The sequence below is a fragment of the Adiantum capillus-veneris genome, chromosome 17, assembly GCF_014529385.1.
Source record: "Adiantum capillus-veneris isolate H3 chromosome 17, ASM1452938v2, whole genome shotgun sequence".
In the NCBI taxonomy this organism is placed as follows: domain Eukaryota; kingdom Viridiplantae; phylum Streptophyta; class Polypodiopsida; order Polypodiales; family Pteridaceae; genus Adiantum; species Adiantum capillus-veneris.
This window is the reverse complement of record NC_140947.1, coordinates 13,079,378-13,102,578: the sequence shown is the minus strand read 5'-3', so window position 1 is coordinate 13,102,578 and position 23,201 is coordinate 13,079,378. Positions and strand designations below refer to the sequence as shown.

Genomic DNA, 23,201 nt, shown 5'->3' with positions numbered 1-23,201 from the left:
GTTAGTGCCTACCTCAGACAACTAAGTTTGTACATGGTTAACCAAATTAGTCAGATCACTGTTTTTGGGGTGATAAATTGGGGCTCCCCACTTCAAGTCATAGAGGCTTTTGCACGGAGGGCTAGGCAAAGTTTTACGATGCTCAACAAAATGGTTTTTTTCCTGAAACTTGAGAGCCAACTCTGCTGTTTTTGGCAAAATTAGCTTCGTGAAGGCAGAGTTTGTGCAGTAGGACAAGAAGGGTTGATGTAACGAAAACTTTGTCCACACCCTCGTGTGAACCGTACCATAGTACGAATCTTGTTGCTGACTGTGGGGCCTATGGCTGAGGAATTACATTTATAAATTGGGGCAATGCTAGTATATTTTCCTCAAGCTCCCCAAACGATTGGATAACCGTGACGTGGAGGACAATGATGTGGAGGGCGTGTGGGTGTAACGTGGCGTGTTTAGTTGTCCTGCTTCAAACGGGGAGCAGATATTTCTTCCCTTTCTCACAACAAAAGAGCACTCGACACTTTTGGCGAAATTCTATTGGCATGAATCTCAGCAAGCCCTTTTCTGCTTGCAACGAATAACCATTTTTTGTAAGGGCAAGAATCAGCGCTCGGGCAATGGAGCGCGCCTGCCTCTCTTCCTCAGCGCAAGGACTCCATCGCAAGATCACCGTAAAGTCTACAGACTTCCGAGCTCGCTTTAGTGGTACTTCTTGCATTTTCTCTTTGCAATGGCAAATATCTTCAAGGACTGCGGAATGCTTTTTTCATCGAACCAAGCTTCGTCTTGACGTTTTCCCTGTGTCATTCTACACTCCTCGGCTTGAACTGATCTCAGGTATGCATCGGTTAAGTATTCCCCAAATTGCTCATAGGGGAGCAAAGAATACATTTCAGGTTTTCGCCAGCCTCGACAATGACAATTTGGCTGAGGGGAGCTGCAGCTTTTCAGGCAGATTGAGTGGAGGAGATCCCTCCACTTCTGAGCCTTTAACTGTCGTAAACGACCAGTCTGTGCTGGATGGAGAGAGAGGACCACTTACTCTTGAAGAGTTTTTGTATGAGATTGATGAGAAAGAGATGTCAGGAGCTGAAGATGATACAAGCAGTCCATCCAGCCTTGGTAATGGTACCTGGTTCCAAGCACACTTTGTCAAGGTTGTTCGTCCCATTGTACAGTTTTTGAGCGGGACTTACCTCAACAAGTCTCTAAGTGTCAAGGATGAGAAGTATGAATGGCAAGATGACGATATTTCATGGAGCCTCATGAGACTGTTAAATGGCTCACTTCCACCTGAATACCACAGGAGGAAGATTGGCAAGAGATTGCGACAGATTGAGGCTGATTTTTTCTTAGTAAGTTAGTTTCCCTATGTGGCTATCTTTCATGTTTTTTTTGCAGGTTTATGTATCATAGGTTTATGAATTCTTAGGTTGCACTGGAATTAGGGGTCACACATGTACAAGTCAACAGGTTGCACACTATTTAGTTTTCAGTTTGGAATAGAAACGTATGTTTTATCCGCCATTGTAAGTGCACATTTGATAACATGAGCCATTGTACTGTTTTGATCGCAATTTTCAGCTCACAAGCCATGTAGGGAGATTTATACTTATCATGATGGCCACTGGTGCCATTTTGGCTACAGGCTTTCAGCTTGCAGGTACGCTTCAATGTCTCCAATAATTTTAAAAAGTAGTAATTGGTCCAATATTTTCTTTTGAAAGTCACAACCAATTTTGAGTGTAGGTGGGAATTCGGAGCTAGAGACCCTCATCTGGTACAGTTGGTTAGCTGGTATTATATCTGGGTCAATGATTGGTGCTGAGAAGGTGATGGAAAAACGAGTGCGATCAGGACCACGGAATGTAGTCATCACTGGCAGGTAATCAGATCTCAAAAGCACTTGTCTTTTGCTCACTGGCAGGTTAGCAGATCTCAAAAGAAGTTGTCTTTTGTTTGCTGGCGTTTAGACGCTATTTTCTCTCTCAGCTTTCAAATAATTTTGACATTTTGGATGCCTGTAAATAAATTGATTTTTTGACATGTGCATTCTCGTCTCTGAATTTAGTTGAAATGTTTTCTGTGTGCATGAGATGTGACCTGTGGTTGGTGGCTTCAATGTGTTGACCAAGATTATAGATGTAATCTGCAGGTCAAAGCTGATCAGAAGCCATTCAAAGTAACACTAGGACACTACTCTAATTTTTTAGTAGTGCTAGTATTTAGGGGATTGATGCTTCAATGACTTCAACAAAATTGTTGATCTTCAGCATTGAACATTGTCCATTGAGGAGCCCCACACAGATCTGAAATTCTTAATTCACCAAATCTGAACTTCAGGTTCTATTTATACACTGTAATGGGTCCTCTCTCATGGAATCGAAGACAAAAATAACATCCTATTTTTGATTGATAAAAAACCTTCCATATTTGGGGTTGCAAGGCTAACAATAGCCATTGCTTTCCTACCATGCAAGCCTGCACAAAAAGGGGTGGTGTATACCAATTTGCTGACAGGGCAGATTCCGATGGTTCCTTACCAATGTGTTTTGTTGGGTTTCAAGCCCTGGATATCCTGTCTAACATCTGTGACACACACACACACACACACACACACACACACACACACACACACACACACACACACACACACACACACATGCATCCCATCCCGACACACATCCCATGCCTCTCTGATGTACACACCCAAATGCCCCCCCCCCCCCCTCCTTCAGAAACCCTCCACCCCTCACAAGTGAAACACACTGATATGTGCATACTCACGTGCACACACACGCACAACAGGAAATAAAATATGAACAGGAGAATGTAGACATGAAGAGAAGAAAGCACACACAAGAGAAAAATCAGCACAGGAAGAACCCAGAACAGCATGCAGAAAGAGAAAACGGAGAACAGAAAGAAAGGGGGAGGGGTGGGGTTTCGAACTGCAGAGTATAAGCCGAAGGAGGAAACGAAGGCAGCCATCAGGATGGCAGCACTCTGGGCACAACGCATAGGTGCTATTGAAGGGCAACAGTGTGGAAGGACAGTGCGAAGGGTTTTCTACCGCAGGGAGGCTCATAACATAGATACAGATACCTTTGTGCATACTGTATTTTATGGTTCAGAGTCGAGGGCCAGTGTTGTACCATTTTTGTTTTCGTATTTAGCATATGGTATTGAAATCTATGTCCATCTTTGTTGATCAAGTGTCTACGATTGCTGATTCAGAGTGCACCGCTTACACCTCTTCTGCCGAGCCAGAAGCTGGTTACATATATCTAGTGGAAACTGTTTTACATGTACTGTTGCAATGAAATGCCATTCAGGATTCTGTCATTCTTTTTTTTTTTTTTCCGAGAAAAAGATCTTTCTATTAGTTAATGAAAACTGCCCATAGGGCTACATCCACCTCTGCAGGAGAGGGCTACAACAAGCATGATGGGGAGACTCTCCCAATGAAAAAACAGCATATATACAATGGGGCTAAATCAAGAGATGGGAGGAGGGAAAAGCCACACAGGTGGACAGTAGTGCCATCTAAGCACCCCCTGGACCATGGTGTAAAAAGGCCCAGGGCGCCAGAGTCGAAGGAAAGCCTCTCGGCGCTCCCGCATGCGGTCGGAGCTGCCCTGTAGTCCCTCAAGCTGTCCTGTGAGAGTATGGATCAGCTCTAGCCAAAAGTCACGAACAGTCTCTGCTGGTGGCACAGGGCAAGCCTCAAAGATGCGGAAACAGCGGGCCCGCCAGATGAACCAGAGAGCTAAGCCGCTGATGAGCTCCCAACACTCCTCCCTCTCACTGCTCCACTCCTGTGGAGCAAGATCTGTAACAGGCTGGAGTGTAGGTCGCCCCCCCTGAATCACTATCATCCTGCTGGTGGAAGATAGCTCAAACTGAAGTGCCGGGCCCATGAGGGTGGACCAAGCTGCTGCCCCCCAAGTGTACTGTCGAGCCGTGGAGAGGGCAAGCATCAGCCGAAGAACTCGTAGCCACACCTGCTGGGCCGAGGGACAGTCCCAAAGACAGTGACGCTGACTCTCCACCAACTGGTCACAGGCTGTACATGCGGCCGAGAGACCACTATGCACAAGCCAGCTCCCAAGTGCTGTGGCTCTGTGTGCAACCAACCATTGGAACAAAGTGACGCGCCTCGGCTGTCTGGAGTCCCACAGCCTCTGCCAAAAAGCTGCCAAGAACTCAACTGTGAGGCCCTCCTCTTGCTAATGACGTGCTGCAGCAGGGCGGGCCTCTCTCTGCGCTGCAAGTATATGACGTCCTAGCCGAACAGTGTACTGAAAGAAAGGGACTCCTGGGCGGTCTGCAGAAGAGAAGGGGTCCCTCCATAGCCACTCACCAGGATCCCACTGCACTCGTGCCAATGGACAGCACTCCCAAGCCCATAGCCTCCAGTGCCCTGTCTCAAGAGCTGCTGGGTCAGGGTCTATGACGCAAGTCCTCCCACAGATGCCCACAACACGGATCCTCTGGAAGCAGCACTCTGCTACCTGCGGGGCCTCTACTGCAACTCGCTGTAATCGTCTCCCACCCTGAAGCTCGAAGAACAGGGCTGGGACAGTCTTTGAACAGGCCCTGACTGAGATGAGAACCTCCAGTCGTGTGAAGGCTCCCATCCATTGGGGTGCTACTGGCTCGAGAGGTGTGAGCCACTCAGCGGGAAGTGACTCGGAGATGTCCTGACACATGCTCTGAACCCCTCTCATGCCCTGTAGCTGGACAGCATGTACCTCCTTTGACAGAGCTGTGAACTCTAGCCAGTCACCTAGAGAGCGCGCTGGACCTGCTGCCATGGGACCCCAAGAAACATGAGGCCTACTCCCAACCAAGTGGCCTCTCTGGGTGCTAACCATGGGGTTCCAGACGAGGGGCTGCCGTAGGCGCTCCTCCGTGCATGTCGGCTGTCTCTGCTCTAGGCCACGTCGTAAGAGCTCCCAAGAACGAAGCAAACTCACAGCGAATCGGTCCTCCAGTCTCCTGCTCAAACCAACTCGGCGCAACTTTGTGAAGATCCATCTGGTCGAAAGTTGCCAAGGTCCTCCTGACCGAGGCACCCTGGCACGAAGCCTCTGCAGCAAGAACTCCTTCCAGGGCTCCTCGCCTGGAAGAAGTCCTCTGACGATGAACTTCCCAAGAAGGGCTCTGCTCTGCTGTGCTGGATCAATGATCCCAAGCCCTCCCTGAGAGCAAGGGAGTGTGATGACCGACCAAGCCACCTTGGCTCGGGCAATCTGAGTGTCGCGTCCTGACCAAAGGAAGTTCCTGATCAGCCTCTCTACCTGGCTGATACAAGAACTCGAGAAGATCCAGCAAGAAGTGATGTACCACATAGTTGCCAACAACACCTGGTTAGCAACTACTACTCTACCAGCCAGCGAAAGTCGTGCTGAGCTCCAATGTAACAGCTTTCTCCCGATGGACAGGAGAAGCGGAGCAATCTGCTGCTCGGGGGACAAATCCAAACCAACCTGACAACCCAAGTATCGAACTGCAGTCCCTGGAGGAATCCACCCGAAACCCTCTCCTGGCATCCACTGTGGCACAGGAGCACTGCCAACCGAGAAAGCCACTGTCTTTCTCCAGTTGATCAGTGCGCCCGATGCACAGCAGAAGGTCTCCAGAGCCTGCCCACACCTGTGTAGATTGGCCTCCTGGCCCTCTAAGTACAAGGCTGAATCGTCGGCAAACTCAGCATCCAGAAGCTCATCTCCCCGTATAGGGAGTTCTAAGCCCCTCAAACCAACCTGCTGTGACACCAAAAATCTGCCCATCGCCTCCGCATAGAACAGAAAGAGAAAGGGGGCAAGAGGACAACCCTGTCTGACCGATCGTGTGAGCATGAAGCGCTCACCTCTACCTCCTGCCAAAAGCACTTGACTGTGAGCCTGTCTGTACAAAGCTGACACCCCTCTGATCTAAGCATCTGAAAAGCCCATCCTGCGAAGCGTGCCCTCTAGAAAGTCCCAGTCAACTCTGTCGTATGCCTTCTCAAAATCGAGAAGAAGAATCACAAGGTCCTCCCCACGGAGACGTGCCAGGGCAGAAGCCTCCCAGAAAGTGAAGATGTTGTCAAGGATACTACGTTCCTTGACAAAACCTGTCTGAGTCCCATGAATAAGGCTCTCCAAAAGTGGCTGAATCCTCAAACTTAGAGCCTTGGCAAGAATTTTGTAGGCTGAGTTGAGGATGGTGATAGGGCGCCACTGTTGAATCTCATCCAAGGAGCCACCCTCCTTTGGAATGAGGTAAATCAGGCCCTCACTCATGCTATTCGGCATCACTCCTGTGTGCAGAATGTACTGAAAGGCACTACAAAGATCTGGGCCAAGCAAGTCCCAGTACTCCAAGAAGAAGCTGGGAGTCAGCCCATTCTCACCGGGACAGCTACCACGAGGAAGGGCCCTAAGAGCCGTGTGCAGCTCCTCAAGCTGAAGAGGTATCTCTAGCCTCTGGCGCATCTCCTCAGTCACAAGACAAGGCATCTGCGCCCAAACCTGCTCCCTGCATGCATCCTGTCTCTTACTGAGGCTCAGCCGACAGAAGCTCACGGTAAAAGTCAGTAGCAACTGCACGCATATTCACAGGCTCACAAACAACTGACCCATCGGGTCTCCTCAGCTGTTTGACCTTGGCATGCGAGTGTCGAGGTCCCACTGTCTCAAAAAAAGCACCTGTCACCTACCTGAGTCCACTGAGATGCCTGTCGGTGAAAGGCAAACTCATGGCGCCTCCCCTCTGTGCAAGCAAGCTCCTGTCGAGCCTTCTGTAGCTGCTCCTCCAACCATGGACTGTCTGGATGCTGCTCCTGCATCCTCTGTAGTGAAGCAATGCCTCGTCTGAGACGCTGCTCCTCCTCTCTCGTTGCAGCCCGTTGAGCCAAAGTCTCCTGGAGAAAGAAGTAGCTAAGCTGAGCTACGCCTGAGGCCACTCTGTCTGCCGGTAGAGCCTGGCTGTCCATGCCCTCTGTCCAAAGAGCCTTGACCCTCTCTCTGAGTGCCGAGTCCAACAAGACCCGCTCTGGGATGCGAAGCATCGTGCTCCCACTCCTCTGCCTGTCTGCCACTGTGAGGATCACTGGTGCATGGTCCGAGAAGGATGTCCCTGCCAGGATGCCCACTGATCCCCCCATGTCACTGAAGTGGTCACTAGTGTAGAAGCGATCTATCTGCGATAGATTCACTCCTCCCACTCTGCGGTCCGATCTAGAGAAGGCAAGACTCTCTGAAGGCCTCACAAAGCCTGAATGCTGCCATGTATCCGAGACCCTCAAAGTCATACACAACCTCTCCCAAGCTGCTAACTCGACTCCATGCACAGTAGCATGGCTGCCTCCGATCCTGTCAGAGGGGTCCTCCAACATGTTGAAGTCCCCTCCTACACACCAATGGTCAACCTGTGGCAGAGACTCAACAATCTGTGACCAAAACTCTGCACGAGCACTCGCCACATTGGACGCATAAATGTTCAGGAAGCCCACAAGGTCACCCTGAACCTGCAGAGTGATCCACTGAGCCCTGCTTGGCACAATAATCCCTCTGCCCACAATGGCCTGCTGTAGTGAGTCCGCAATAGTCCTACATACCCCACCCTGGATGCCTCCAGGTCCAAAAGCAGCTGACCAAAAGGTATCATAGCGTCCACGCAAAATCTGACCACATCGCCGAATGCGGCTCTCAGACAAATGGTGCTCCTGAAGCATAAGGAGATCAATCTCTCCTCCCACAAGGCAACGCTGTAGCTCCTGACGCAATCGGCCCCGCTGTCATTGAAACTGGGGCCCACCTAATCCCTGCACATTCCACGAGACGATCCTCATGGGGAGCGAGAGAGAACAGATGCTGCCGCAGCAGCAAGACTGGCTATCTTCGAGGCAGGCTTGGATGGGGAGTAATCCGCGTCCGAGCGTCCTCTAGATAGGCGAGCCTGTAGTGAGTGTCTGGCCCAAGCCCAAGCAGAGCGAGCCATGCGTAAAGCAACCTCCTTTGTCCAGGAGTCCTCATGTATGTATACATAGCAAGGCAAACACTGCGTATCAGCAAAAAAGTATACCACAATGTGCCTACATCCTGTTGAGTCTGGGGGTGTCACCGCAAACTTGGCCAGTGGCCACAAAGTCTGCAGCAAATCCGTAACTCCAAGTTCTTCCATGTGGTGAGAGAACTCGAGGACCTGTGTATGCAACCATCCCTCCACTGAGTCGAGGGACCACAGTGTCTCGGTCCTACCACAGAGGGGAAAGGAGAAACCAACTGCCGAGTCCAAGGCCTCTGTCCCCCTAGCGGCGAGGAACAGAGCGTGGACCCTGAAGCAGGCTGCCTTGTGGTCTGTTGCGGAATCGTTGAGAAAGCTAGTGAATCCGTAATCAAAGAAATCCCAGCGGCGTCGGAGGTCAATGCTCGTCAGACCACGAGGGATAGCTGCAAGGGAAGATGTCTGAATCTGCAGAGGGGGCCGCAAGAAGGGCTGACCCTCTCTCGCTAGGCGACTCGTGGCAAAAGCACTGCCAAGAGATCTCCTAGCCGCCGGCGAGGGACTAGTCTCTTGGGTCGACTGAGGTACTGGAGCAGGAGGAGGGGGAGCAGGAGCGGGGGGGGCGGAGGAGAAGAGAAGCGGGGTGGGGCGACAGAGACAGAGGGGCGAGGTGGGGAGTGGGCGGGAGCAGAGGGCGGAGGAGGGAATGAGGAGGAAGAGGGGAGATCTGGAGGTGGGAAGGCTGGCGAGGGTGAAGCGGAGGTGGAGGTTGGCGTAGGGGACGACTCCTGCTCAAGAGGACCAAAGCGGTTCCTCGTGGAAACCCACTGCTGCTGAGTAGGCACCTGAGGGCCACTCTGCGTGCCAGGCTGTCGTTGTGGTCCCTGGCGTCGACGGCCACGGGCGTGTTGCCACCCCTCCTCCGCTGGAGCCCCAGGCTGGGAGGGTGGCTCAGAATCTGTGCGCTGTGTCGCTGGCTGAGGCTGCGGCCCAGCCTTGGCAGGCTGGGGCTGAGGCTGAGGTGCAGGTCGTGGCCTCCTCCGTGGACTGGCCTTCGCTAGGTGGCCCATCTGTCTGCAAATGAAGCACTGGTTCGGGAGACCCGAGTACTCCACACTCTGTTGAAACCAACCCCCACTCACCCGAGGCAAGAGGATGACCTTCGGGAGCGTGTGGGTATCTCTAACCAAAACTCGAACTGAAGGGATGCCAGCCGCCTTGGCAGCTACTGATGCTGCCGTACGAGGTGTCTCAGAACAGTCCCGATGGCGGAGCCAATCCTGGAGAGAAGTGGAAGGTACTCCCTCCGTAAACCTGGAAAGCAGACTGAGATGGGGATGTTTGCCTCCTCTACTAGCACATCCGAAGTCGGGTCAAAACCATGTCGCCACTGTCGAAAGTGGGCGCGTGATGCTCGGATAGCTAGTGGACTCATAGCTATGACCTTGGAGGCCATCTCAGAAGTCTTGAACTCGATCTTGAAGTACCCCCGTCCGAGGATCTGAACATCCAAAATCTTGCCCACCTCTGCGAGAAGGCGGGCCTAGAGAAGGTCTCGCAGCTCTCCTCTGCTAGGACGGGTGCCGAGAACCTTGCAGATGACAGAAGTCGCCTGCAAGCGCTCTACCTCTGCGGCAAGGCTCGCTTGCTTTGTCGGCGAAAGAGCAAGTCGAATGGTGGGCTCAGCGGGGTCGGGCGAGGGGGCTTCAGGCGAGTCCCTTTGTGGCGGAGCTGGAGCCTCCATCTGTGTCTACTGCTGAGTCGAAGAGGCGGACGGAGAAGAACAATCTGCAACCGAGGACGCCGAACACTTGTCCGAAGAACAAATGTTGCAGAGCCAGGCGCAAAGAAACCTTCGGGGATAATGCGGACAAAGGGGGGGGGGGGGGCAGCTAGGGCGGGCTAGGGGGCAGCTAGGGGGGGAGGGCGGCGGGCAGCAGGTGGCGGGCAGGGCTGGGAGGGGGAGACAGCGCAAGGCGGGAGGGGGTGGGGGATGCAGCGTGAGGGGGGCTGATGGCAGCGCGAGGGCGAGAGAGAGAAGGGGGGTGAGGGGAGGCGATGGCGCAAGAGGGGGGGGAGCGTGCAGCAGCAGCGAGCCCTTTTCCAACAGGTGTCTAATTTCTGTCATTCTTTTTTAAACCATGGTTCTTAATCTCAACATACTAGTTTTCATTCTTCACTGATTTGTATCCATCTCATGTCTCTCTTTGCAGCACACGCGGATTAGGAAAAGCTTTGGCTAGGGAGTTTTTAATATCAGGGGACCGAGTGGTGATTGCTTCTCGCAGGTTCGATTGCTTTATCTTTTATGTATGTTCAGTAGTTTGTTAGAAACCAGCAATTTGTGGTGAAACTCACATTTTTAAACCTGATTGTCTCTGTTGTTTCACTATTTGTAGTCCTGAGTCAGTTGCCGAAACCGTCGAGGAGCTACAAAAAGAGATCGAATCTAAGTTGTACCTTCCTTCGGAAAGGATGGGGGACACAGACTCACCATCGATCAGGGCTTCCCATCATGGATCTCGAGTTATTGGAATGGCATGCGATGTGTCGAAGGTTGCTGATGTAAGGGCTTTGGCTGATTTTGCAGCAGCTAAACTTGGATCTATAGATATTTGGGTGAGTCGGTACATCAGTACTCTTATACCTTCCATGTTTCACATACTTTCTTGCTTTCAAATCTTTTGTCTCGCTTTAAGTAAGAGCTAATTTATTCATATCAGTGCTAGGATATAAGGTTTATTGTCTGCTTTCGTCTTTCATAAAGCCTTTGTATTGGCAGGTTAATAATGCGGGTGTAAGTAAAGGTTTTAGACCACTTGTACAATTTTCAGATGATGATATTAGGCAGGTGAGAAGATTCAGTCATGCCATAGAAGCATGCCAATATGTTATTCCAGTGGCCTTTTCCTGACTATCTATTTAATGGCACCTCTCCTTTCAGATTGTTCAAGCCAATTTAATTGGGTCGTTGCTTTGTACTCGAGAGGCTATTCGTGTGATGAAGTTGCAACCCAAAGGTGGACACGTTTTTAATATGGACGGAGCTGGATCTGGTGGATCGAGCACTCCTCTTACTGCTGTGTAAGGCAGCAGATTCTGATGTATGATTGTGCAGTCTATCAAAGGGCATCATCTCTCCACACTGATTGTGCACATTTCATATTCTTATGGTACTGCTGTAACATCTTGGGCCATTTGTGTAGGTATGGTGCAACAAAATGTGGTCTACGGCAGCTTCACACTTCCATATTGAAAGAGTGCAAGCGCTCACGAGTTGGAGTCCACACAGCCTCTCCTGGCATGGTTCTCACCGACTTGCTTTTAAGGTGACAGCTCAGGAGTCTTGAAGCCTTGTAAATTGAACACATTTTCCCTCTTTCAAGGATGTCCCATGTCACCTCCTTGAGTATAATTATTTTATTTTTGTATTTGGATGGCTGGTTGCAGTGGGGCATCACTTCAAAACAAGAAAATGTTCAACATCATATGCGAGTTGCCAGAGACAGTGGCCAGAAATTTGGTGCCTCGAATGCGAGAAATTAGGGGCACTGGAAAAGCAATCAACTTTCTTACACCACCTCGGATTTTGCTAGCATTAATCACAGCATGGCTACGGCGTGGTCGATGGTTTGATGAGGAGGTTAGTGATGTCTAGTCCATACTCCTGCATGCGTATATTACATAATGATCTGCTATGCTTCTTATTGAAATGGTTTTGTTCCTTGCATAGAAGAGGTTAATTTGCAACAATAGCTGACCCTATTGTATGTGCAGGGAAGGGCTGTTTATGCTGCAGAAGCAGACAGGTTGCGCAATTGGGCAGAGGGACGAACAAGATTTCCAGCCATGGACCAGTTTCCTGAAAGCACATATATTTCTGTGTTTTCAATCACAGTTGTTTGTGCATTTATAATGCTATCTACAGCAGGGAGTGGAATGCCAGGAACTTGAAGGTTTTATTGAGGAGCTATGGTCGAGAAATTCGACCACTATAATCATTGCATGCCATTTATGTCCCACATTGTATACAGAGTTATCCCTTGCATTGGCACAAGCAGGGATGCTAAATCATTCCTTCGTAAAGGCCACATTCTTTTAGAAAAGTAGCTTCCCAGGACGTATCTGGCAACATAAATTGTACAGACTAAATATATACCATGTAAGGATGCTTGTATGTAAAGCTAATGCAGAAGGTGTACATGTATCAACTTCAATCACCCAGCGTACCTTTGTGGTAATTTTAATTCTGCATATACAACCATGAATTGAAAGTGTTGTTATGATTGTAGGAATATGGAAAAGCAAGAGAGCAAGCCAATCACTGAGAGATGTAACTGATACCCACTGTGGTCACAAAATTGTTGCAGCTTGTGTTCAAGTGCCTTGCCAAATTCTTGTTTTGCTTCAATCGAGTTCCTTACAAGGTGATGCTGAAGCCCAAAGATGGACATGCTATGCACGCATTTTGAAGGTGGATGTACACCTGATCAAGAATGACCTTGATAGTGTAGTAGAAATGATTAGCACCCTTTCTAGTACAATCACTTCTTGAAAAAAGGTCTTTGATTAGTTCTAGAACCATCTAAACCTTGGAGGATTTTGGTAACCCCGCCTCCTAGTAGAGCGATACTGATGTCACCACGCTATTTTTTCCAAGAGAAATGGGGAAGAGGTTAGGCTAGGAGTCAAAAAGTTTGAAATCAAGATTTACAAAAAGTGGTGCTGGACATTAGTGTCGTCATAGATGGCATGTAGATTTTGTAGATGTATATGGGAAGCTTAGTGAAAATATCGCGAGTCTCAAGGCTGTTAACAATGTATTTGTATTCTGTGCACATGTGAGAGAAAAAAAGATAACGTGTAATGAGTTAGTACAATCCTTCCGCAAGATACACAATCCTAGAGGAGCATGCCTTTCATTTCTTTTTTCAATTATCACCTTAATGTTGTGCTCTCCATATGGATAAAAATGTCTGTCTGTGAAGAGTCTACATTTCACAATGCATTTGTATTTGTTATAGAGTCTTCTTCTCTCGTCCGGGCGTCGTGCTCCCCGGCTTGCATGATAAATCACCGACTCCAAGTGTATTGTAAACTTCCACATGGTTTCACTATTCCTCACGCAAACAACCTCCAGCTTACTTGAAAATTCATATGCTTTTCCTGACCCTGATACCCACTAATCAGGCCCAAAAAATCATCGTGCTCCCTTACTTGCTTCGTGCTACTTACCTATTCCTTTTCTTCACATAAGCTTCAGGGGTTACCTCGAAATCTCCTTACAAATAATAATTGAATGTTTGAATTAAATAATGTATTCAAATGTTAATGGACGAATAAGCTTCCAGTGGCTTTTACAATATTGACGTAAAGAAAAACCTACTTCTTTACTCGTATAAAGGATAAGAGGATGACACTTGGCTTTGAATTTGTAGTGGAGTTACGGAGCTAGCAAGATGTGCCACTATTGTCCTCAAGTGAGATGATCCTTTAGTAGAATATATGAATGATTGCATATTACTGACAGTAAGGCTTTGGCCTCGGCATATTACTGACAATAAGGCTTTGGCCTCTCAACCTACCGGTTGTGGGTTCAAATCCCCCATTGGGTCACATTGTAGAGGGACACCTTGTGCTCACCAGATGTTCACGTTGCTAGGGCTCTTTCCCTTGCATCCTCCTCCCGGTGGGTCACCCGAGGAGGAGGTTCCTAGCTCGTTGCTACGAGCTTTTCATCGTTCCCAGCACGTGGTGCATCAGTTAGGTGGCCATGGTGATGCCTATGTGTGGCACTTGCCCGATGGTACGCAGCCCTTGCCCGACCATGTAACATGGCTAATATTTGGAAGGGATAAGCACCTCCCTCTGTGGGCCTTCTGGTGTGTCAAAAAAATAAATAGAATGATGGCCTTGACATATTACTGATGAACAAATTCTTCTAGTTTGAATTGCATAGGATTTGGGTGATAACTATTATGGGGTTGTTACTTATAACTACTGTTTTGATTGCATCAAATACTTATTGGTAATGCCAAAATTGAGGCTACAAATATTTGTAGGTGATTTATATCTTGAAATCTTTTGGCTTAGCTAATTGCGTTTATCATGGCACAATTAGAAAATAATAGATCCAATCTCCTAGAACCGTAGAGTTTTTTTTTTGTGTCATGTTTATCATGTTAGACAAGAAAACACACACATAACACATGGAATATCCAAGGATTCTTTCTCAGTAAGAAGACTTTAAGCGTGAGAAAACTACTTCTTAGGTCTAGTACTTCAAGCCTCACGATCTTATTGCCTAATTAGGTTGATTGGTGATCAAAACATTGGGCCTTGGAAATGGTTCCTACATGTTCAAAGGGGGAGGGGGTTGCTTCTTAAAACAATATGTAAGATAGCACGTGAGTTCAAGAAAAGGGCTAATTGTTTCTTTTAGAGTTACTGAATATATACATACCGAAGGGGATTTTTATCTTAAATAGTGAAAATTGATGCATAAGGGATATATTTATATATAAAAAAATGCTACATACGAGGGTTTTTAAAAACAAAATATCTATAGGTAGGGAGGATACCCCTCCTTAGGCAAGTAGTACACATAGTCATAGTATCAACAATACTGACTAATTTTCGGGTTGTAAGAGCTACTCATCAAGTTTCCTTGAGCAAGAAGTCTTGCGCGTTGGTTTTCCTCTCAAGAAATGTCTAATATAAAAAGACAGCTAGGATGAGAATTATCTGTCATGAAGTAAAAAGTTTCCTACCATGGAAATTGCTAGACTGTAGATGGATCACAAATCCCATGGGGCTAGACACTCACTTACCTAGAAAATGTCATCAACAAGTCATTGTACTCTCTATGTGTTATTTTTAGACTCTTCTACTTTACTAAAAGCTTGAATATCCCAATGAACCCAATATCCAAAGCTAGCATGTTGGTGCAAAAATATATCAAAAATTTCAATACATCTAAGAGTTTGATGCCATATTTTAAAAGCCCTAGGTACAAAGGTCAATTAGAATGAGATTAGAGGGGACTTTTTGGATAAGTCATGTATACGTGAAGCTACAAACATAGAGCCATTTTATAATCGCTATAAATCTCTATCTGGCAATTCAAATCAATTTTCGACAAGTGCATTGTGTTTTTCTCCTCTTGCTCTATTGAGTGTAGTCATTGTTAGTTTGATCAAAGGTTGTATCTATGCTATGTGAGATCAAAGATGCCGATTTAATGACATTTTCAAGGAATAATGCTTTTAAAAAAAAAAGGGAGATTGTTCCTAAGTCTAAGGAGATGCTATTAGACCATTTTTGTTTGTGTTTTGATGACTTGCAAAGAACGATGGGTCGTGATTCATGTACCTCTAAGAAATGAGCATTTATGGCCCATATAAGTTATATTAGTCCCTGCCTTTCGTTTCCCAAAGTTTCAAAGCATTTGGAGTCTCCTTTAGATAGGCTCTAGATGCCTTTTTTGATTCGCTTAGCCTTCACTGGTTAAAACCTTGGTAAACAATGTGCCCTACCATGCTTGCTTAGCCATGGTAAAATCATAGCCCAATATCCCATTCTTATAAAGCCTTCTAAAGAAATTGTATCACTTTCTGTGAGGAGGCCCATTATGTTCGTTTTGAGTTATTCAATATTTACTATGAATGCTGCAATTTGTAGTAGCATACAAGATTGATTTATTGAATAACTAAATCAAAGTGCTCACAATTTCATTAGTATGTACCAAGACCCTTTTCCATGATTGAGCATCAATGCACAAAACAATGTGATGGAAGAGAGTTTCAACACTGTGTAGACATGCAAAATTATACACATGTATAATTTTTTTTTGTACGTCTTACTTCCCAATCTCTTTTCTCATTCATGTCTATTAGACCGACCTCCCTCAATGTACCATTCTCCGCGGTAAACCAAAAAATATCACCTCCTTTAAATATTGTAGACTTTTTTCTTAAGTTCAGGGATTGGTGACTTTTTCCTTACCCTTTCATAGCTTCTAACTTGGAGTTTAATACTATTGTACCCGTCTTCAAGTCAAGGAATCTTATGGAGCCTTGGAACTATCGTACTGTAATGATTGGACATACATTGGCTCAGTTGTACGCATTCATTCTTGAGCAGCAATTGAGTAGATAAGTATAGAGAGAGGGTATACAAGCAGCGTGACGTGTAGGGTTCAGAAGGGGTTTCTCTACACTTGATCACATTTTGACACTCAGAGCCATTATCAAGGATGACAGATCACATGGCAAACAAATCTATCGTAGCTTTGTGGATTCTCGCAAAGCATTTGACAGAGTGACCATAGCTAGATTGATGTGCAGATTATAGGAGATAGGGGTAACCATAGAGTTGATTTGGGGGATCATGACATTATACAAGTTAGTAGTGGAACACATACACACTCCACAGGGGATATCTGCTTTGGTTCACTCCACTATCAGGGTGAAACAGGGCTGCTCGCTATCTCCTATGCTATTTGGTATGTATGTGGATGAGGTTTTTAACTACATTGAGAGGATGGTGATAGAGGAGCACAATTGGTAGGGACATGGATCACATTATTCTTATATGGTGATGACATTGTGTTGATCTCTAATTCTTTGGAGTGGATGCAACATCACTTGGATGATTTACATGCATTTCCCCATGATAGTGGATTGTATGTTAATCTTGAAAAACCAAGATTATGGTGTTTGACACCACACTGCAGTGGGTTAGGAGGTCAACACCCACATTTACCTATGGCCATGAGATAGTGGAGGAGATAGATGCATACAACTACCTTGGTGAAGGAGTACGAGCGGAAGTGCGACGCGAGAGAGAGTGCGAGAAGAAGAGCACGACGATATGGTGAACTCGCTCTACTGTAATGTGTAGAGCATAGTGAGTTCTTATTAGGTTTTTACAAAAGAATATGTGTACATACCTGGCGGCCTGTCCACTTACCTGGGCGACCACATTGGGCTTTATACCCCAACAACCTCCCACTTAAAGTCCAATGTGGTACTTTAAGTGTGAGAGAAGCTACTATACAAGCTAATATACAAGCTAATATACAAGCTAATATCGACTTACTACTCCCACTGCAAATGCAATGTCTGGGCGAGTAGCAATCATTGCATACATCAAACTACCCACTACAGACGCATATGGAATCTTATCCATTTCAGCCTGTTCTTCTTCAGACACAGGACAATCTTGTTTGCTAAGTTTCACATATGGTGGCAATGGAACACTCAGTGCCTTTCCCTTCTCCATATTGAAACGTTGCAAAACCTTGTCAATATACTCTGTTTGAGATAACCAAATCAACTTCTTTGATCTGTCTCTCTCAATGCGCATACCAAGTATACGACTTGCCTCACCCATGTCTTTCATGTCAAACGATTCTGCCATCTTTGACTTCAAAGCTGAAATTTCTTCCAAGTGCTTGCCAGCAATCAACATGTCATCCACATACAAAATAAGGATCGGCCAACTACCATCCTTAGCCTTCTTTGTATATAGACAGTGATCGAACTCACTACGTTTGTAGCCTTGAGAAAGCATAAACTTGTGGAATTTATGGTACCATGCCCTCGGTGATTGTTTTAAGCCATAAAGACTCTTTAACAACTGGCATACCCAATCTTCCTTGCCTTTCTCAACAAACCCTTCTGGCTGCTGCATGTAAATTTCCACATCTAAATCACCATGCAAGAACGCTGTCTTGACATCCATTTGGTGCAACACCAAATCTAATATGGCAACAATTGCAAGAAAGCATCTCAATGTAGTCATCTTGACCACCGGAGGGAAGACTTCATCAAAGTCAATGCCTTGTTCTTGCTTAAAGCCCTTGGCAACAAGCCTTGCTTTGTACTTTGGCTGACTATCATGAGCGGTGATCTTATACCTGTAAACCCATTTACAAGGTAGAGCCTGTTTGCCTTGTGGTAATTTAACTAGCTTCCATGTCTTGTTTTTATGCAGAGCTGTCATCTCTGACTGCATGGCCAATTGGCAATTCTCGGAGTCCTTCATTTGCACTGCTTCCTTGTAACATGAAGGCTCATTGCAATCAGTCAACATGACATAGTTCATAGATGGAACAAACCTATCAGGAGGTCGCGTGACACGTCCAGATCTACGCACAATAGGTGGCTCAGGCTCAGCCACAACCTGTGGTTCCACTCTATCCTGTCCTTGCTCCTCTTGAGCCCTGACATTTTGTCTTGCACATGCAGGTCCATCTTCTTGGAAGACAACTCTTCTAATCTCCTCAACCCTCTCTGGTTTAGAATGATATTTGGATTCATTAAAGTGAACATCATTGCTGCGGACAACCTTTCTGGATTCGGGATCCCAAAGTCTGTACCCCATCTCACCAGAATTACCATAGCCTAGAAAGATGCACTTTCTACTCTTTGGCTCAGGTTTGTTCCTAAATTCCTTTGGAACGTGAGTATATGCCTCACAGCCAAAGACTCTGAGATGCTTGTATGAGGGCATTTTGCCTGACCATACCATCTCTGGCACTGAATCCTTCTGCAAGACCTTGCTAGGAGATCTATTTACAAGATGAACAACTGTTGATATAGCTTCAGCCCAAAACCCATTTGGCAGCTGTGCATTAGACAACATACTTCTGACCTTCTCTTGTATGGTCCTATTCATCCTCTCAACAACACCATTTTGAGGAGGATTGTAAGGAGCAGTAAGTTCACGTTTTATACCTTTTGACTCACAAAAGTCCTAAAAGGCGTTTGAAACATACTCTTCACCATTGTCAGTGCGTAAGCATTTAAGCTTCTTGCCACTCTGATTCTCCACAAGTGTCACAAACGTTTTGAAAACACTAAACGCTTCATCCTTGTGCTTGAGAAAGTAAACCCATACTTTCCTCGAGTAATCATCTATAAATGTCATAAAGTAAGAAGCTCCCCCTAGAGATAGGTTAGGCATAGGTCCACACAAATCACTATGAACAAGTGCCAACTGTGTATCTCTTCTACTGCTTCTATGCTTATGTGGCTGCTGTGTTTGCTTACCATACAGACAATGTTCACAGAATTCAAAATCATTAAATGAAAAGCCAGGCAAATAACCAGAACGAGACAAGATTTCCATTCCCTTCTTGGACATATGTCCTAACCGGCTATGCCACAAAGAAACGTTCAGCTGCTCGGTTACATTGATTACATTTTTAGAGACATTTGATACATAAATCATGTAAAGTCCTCCAGACTTTACTCCATGTGCTACTGTCATAGAACCCTTGGATATCTTCCACATGTTCTGTCCAAACGTGGTGACGTAGCCAGCATCATCAAGTAAACCTGTGCTGATCAAGCTCTTTGTAATTGCGGGAACATGTCTCACATTCTTCAGCGTGAAAGAAGAGCCATTCTGAAACTTCAATTGTACATCTCCAACACTTAAGATCTCACATGTCTGCCCATTGCCTAGCCGAACATGATCTTTAGTGGTCACATAAGAGGTAAACCACTCCTTGTTTGGAGACACATGAAGTGATGCCCCTGAGTCTATAATCCAGTCACTCAGTGCATTTCCATCAGATGCTTTAAGAAGAGCTGAGTCCATTGTATTCTTCAAGAAGTAGATGTCTCCTGACACTAGACTGTCATCCTCTGCAACAGTGTTTTTCACATTTATTTCTTGAATCTTCACTGAGGACTTGTTCTTCTCACCATGGTCTTCAGCTTTCTCTTTGCCTTTTTTTGCTTTTTCCATTCTCTGCAGTCTCTTTTCATGTGACCCTTCTTGCCACAATGGTAGCATTCTATGTCACTCTTGCCTTTAGCACTGCGGGACTTGCTACGAGAATGATTCCTCTTTCCACCTTTGTACTTTTCTTTGGTCCTTCCCCTGACAACTAAGGCTGTTCCTTTGCCTTTGTCCATTGTCTTTCTATTGGTTTCTTCAGTAAGCAGACTTCCTTCTACACCTGCTATGTTCAAACCATCTGGAGGTGCAGAATTACTCAAAGCTGTGCGAAAAGTGTCCCAACTTTTCGGCAATGTGATCAACAAGAACATAGCTCTAACAGGTTCATCAAACTTGACACCTTGAGCTGACAACTGACTATAGATTGTGTTGAATTCATTCAGATGATTGGACATAGGTGTCCCTTCTTTCATCTTCAAGTCAACAAGCTTCTTAAGCCAGTATACCTGTGAAGCTGCACTCTGCTTCTCATAAAGATCACTCAGCTTTAACCATGCTTGATAAGCCGACATCTCGTCTGCTACATTGAAGTAAACGCTTTCTGCCAAAGTCAGCATAATGGTAGAAAGTGCCAATTCATCCATTTTGCTCCATTCATCTTCGTCCATATCTTCTGGTTTTATCCCCTTGAGCTTTATAGGTTTTATCTGCTTCTTTTGTACCAACACGTGCCAAATCTGCTTCTTCCACAATGGGAAATTGGTTCCATCCAGCTTCTTGATATTGTAAAGAGCAGTGTCCTGTGATCCAGCCAAAGCTACGCTTCACAATAGTTTACTTTCCTGGGAAAAATTCGGCAGAGTTTCCCCTGTAAACTGACCTCTGAACCAATATCAACCTGTCAAATGAACCAAGAAAGCTTCAGATTGTGCAGAAATTTTGGCAGAGTCTCCTTCGTAAAATGGCTCTGGTGTACTAAAAATAGACCAAAAAACAGCTCAAAAAACACTGTCTCTCTGACACTGTAAGCTGCGGGTAAACCTGTCCTGCACCTGTACTGTCTCTCACTATCCTGCCACTGTCCTATAAGCATAGACTGCGACAATGCCTCAACGGCAGTAAAGAAAAGATGCAATCCCAACTGTCTAACTCACAGTCAATACATCCTAGCTGCCTATCTAAGGGTGCTCGAGAGATTGTTCCAAGACCTGTATCACCGAAAGGATCTCAACATTCGAGAATCCCCCAGTTCAATAAAACCTCACTCGACCCTCAACAAAGGCTGCAGTAAATCTGACAGTACATAGACTTCCCACAAAGTCATACATCCACAAATTTCCCACTGTATGCTGTAACCGCTGCGGCGGTTGTTTGCCGCGTGACTCACAGCCAGCAAACCCTCAATAGACATACATCATCTCTGACAATACATCCCATGTGGAAGTACCTGCAATGTCAGGATGAAATCTAGAATATCAAGCAGCAAACACAAGCTACCTAATGAACCAGTGGATGTCGCCTACAGTCTGTGTGTAGATGCGCCCGTGTCGTATGTGACACGCCTCCAAGAACTGTGAGCCGTCCTTTGATGTGTAGGCAGCCACAAATCAACACTCTGGGAGTGTCGATATCCTCAGCACCTGCAGTCGTAAGCCGAAAACCCCAAATTTCCAGAGTCGGATCTACACCTGCTGAGACCACGTAGTCGAAAATGGCCTGCGTAGACCTTTGTCAAAGCAGAACGGTGGCCGAGATGACCTCAGAATGAAATTCTGAGAACACCAAGCCCTTCCGGTTTCCACAGGATTTGGGGCCGTGTCTTCGCCTATCGAATTTCACTCCAATCTGAGCTGGTGACTCTAGCCTCCTGCAGTGCTGCCCCGAGCCTCGATCTGAGCTCTGATACCAGTTGAAGGAGTACGAGCGGAAGTGCGACGCGAGAGAGAGTGCGAGAAGAAGAGCACGACGATATGGTGAACTCGCTCTACTGTAATGTGTAGAGCATAGTGAGTTCTTATTAGGTCTTTACAAAAGAATATGTGTACATACCTGGCGGCCTGCCCACTTACTTGGGCGACCACATTGGGCTTTATACCCCAACACTTGGGGTAGTCTTTAGTGGGCCAGTGTTTGAGGAGAGCACCAAAGACTAGACTAACCAAAGCTTATGTAGCATTGGGGGATTGGAGAGGATGTGTTCACAGATTCAATTTTAGAAACCTCCAACAAGGCTCTAGTTTTTTGAAAGTGGTGGCTTTAGCTATGCTGTACGGAGTTCAAATATGGGGACCCTCAATGGGCCATTGGTAGCACTGACGGATGGAGAGGCCTTTGGTTTCTATGATCTCTTGGATGATTAGAGCCAAGGATTCAATAGCACATGAGATTATAAGAGCTGAGTTGGCCACACCTCCCCTGATGATTGAGGCGCTTACTAGATTAGTCTCCTTTATCAGTTTCCTTCATACAAACTTCTGGTATGGACAAATGACATCATGGCGTCATTCACATGGTTTCAACATGGATAGATTGTCCCCCTTCAATTACTCTTTGGATGTACCCTCTTTGACTCTCATAGGGATGGGAGATCACTAGACTCATCTGTCACGATAGCTCAGCTAGATACTATGAGACCATGAATACAATCAACATAGGAGTTGAGTACAAAGATGGCTTCCTCTAGAATCTTCTCCAACTCACGGAGTATGGAGAATTAGAGGGGATTTTTTGAACGAGATGAGAGGAACTTTTTTTTGGATAAGTCATGTACATGTGAAGCTGCAAACATAAAGCCATTTTGTAATCACTTTAACTCTCTATTTGGTAATCCAAATCTATTTCCAACAAATGCATTGTGTTTCTCTCCGCTTGATCTATCTATTGAGTGTAGTCATTTTCAGTTTGATCAAAGGTTGTGTCTATGCTGTGTGAGTTTAGATATGTCAATTTAATGGAATTTTCAAGTGATAATGCTAACTTTTTGATAAGAGATTGTTCCTAAGCCGTAGCAGACACTATAAGAACACTTTTGTTTGTGTTTTGATGACCTGCAAAATGATGGGTCATGATTCACATACCTCTCAAAAATGAGAATTTATAGTCCAAATAAATTATATTAGTCCCTACCTATAGTTTCCAGGAGTTTCAAAGCATTTTGATAGGCCTTTTTTGATTCACATAGCCTTCATTGGTTAAAACCTTCGTAAACAATGTGCCCTACCATGCTTGTCTAGCCATGGTAAAATCGTAACCCAATATCTCATTCTTATAGAACCTTTTAAAGAAATTGTATCACTTGTCGTGAGGAGGCCCATTGTGCTCATTTATTCAATAATTACTATTAATGTTGCAATCTTTAGTAGCTTACAAGGTTGATTTATCCAAGAGCTACTTCAAAGTGTTCAGAGATTCATTAGTATATGTCTACCAAGACCCTTTTCCATGATTGAGCATCAACGCAAGACACAATGTGATGCAAGAGAGTTTCAACTCTGTGTAGACATGCAAAATTGTACACA

The 23,201-nt window shown here is 45.9% G+C and overlaps 1 protein-coding gene across 3 annotated transcripts; it reads left to right on the top strand.

The window, feature by feature from the left end:
• The first annotated feature begins 507 nt into the window (after positions 1-507).
• Positions 508-12,209, top strand: LOC147436824 (putative chlorophyll(ide) b reductase NYC1, chloroplastic). Of its 3 annotated transcripts, XM_086486230.1 has the most exons (11): positions 512-702; positions 835-1,352; positions 1,582-1,660; positions 1,747-1,882; positions 10,206-10,280; positions 10,392-10,611; positions 10,775-10,843; positions 10,937-11,076; positions 11,199-11,321; positions 11,443-11,635; positions 11,770-12,209. In XM_086486230.1, the coding sequence occupies exons 1-11, from the start codon at positions 615-617 to the stop codon at positions 11,944-11,946; spliced, it is 1,818 nt and encodes a 605-aa protein (XP_086342356.1). In that variant the 5' UTR covers positions 512-614; the 3' UTR covers positions 11,947-12,209. The 3 variants fall into 3 exon arrangements, with proteins under 3 accessions (XP_086342357.1, XP_086342356.1, XP_086342355.1); XM_086486229.1 differs by having other exon boundaries at positions 517-1,352; XM_086486231.1 differs by lacking the exons at positions 11,443-11,635; positions 11,770-12,209 and having other exon boundaries at positions 508-1,352; positions 10,937-11,096.
• Positions 12,210-23,201: the final 10,992 nt, after the last annotated feature.

What these genes read in the sequence shown, in the direction of transcription:
- LOC147436824 (XM_086486229.1), top strand. Translation starts at nt 615, where the DNA reads ATGGAGCGCGCCTGCCTCTCTTCCTCAGCGCAAGGACTCCATCGCAAG. An exon ending in TTGAGGCTGATTTTTTCTTA is followed by an intron (nt 1,353 to 1,581) that starts GTAAGTTAGTTT and finishes CGCAATTTTCAG; the next exon opens with CTCACAAGCCATGTAGGGAG. An exon ending in AGCACTCCTCTTACTGCTGT is followed by an intron (nt 11,077 to 11,198) that starts GTAAGGCAGCAG and finishes CCATTTGTGTAG; the next exon opens with GTATGGTGCAACAAAATGTG.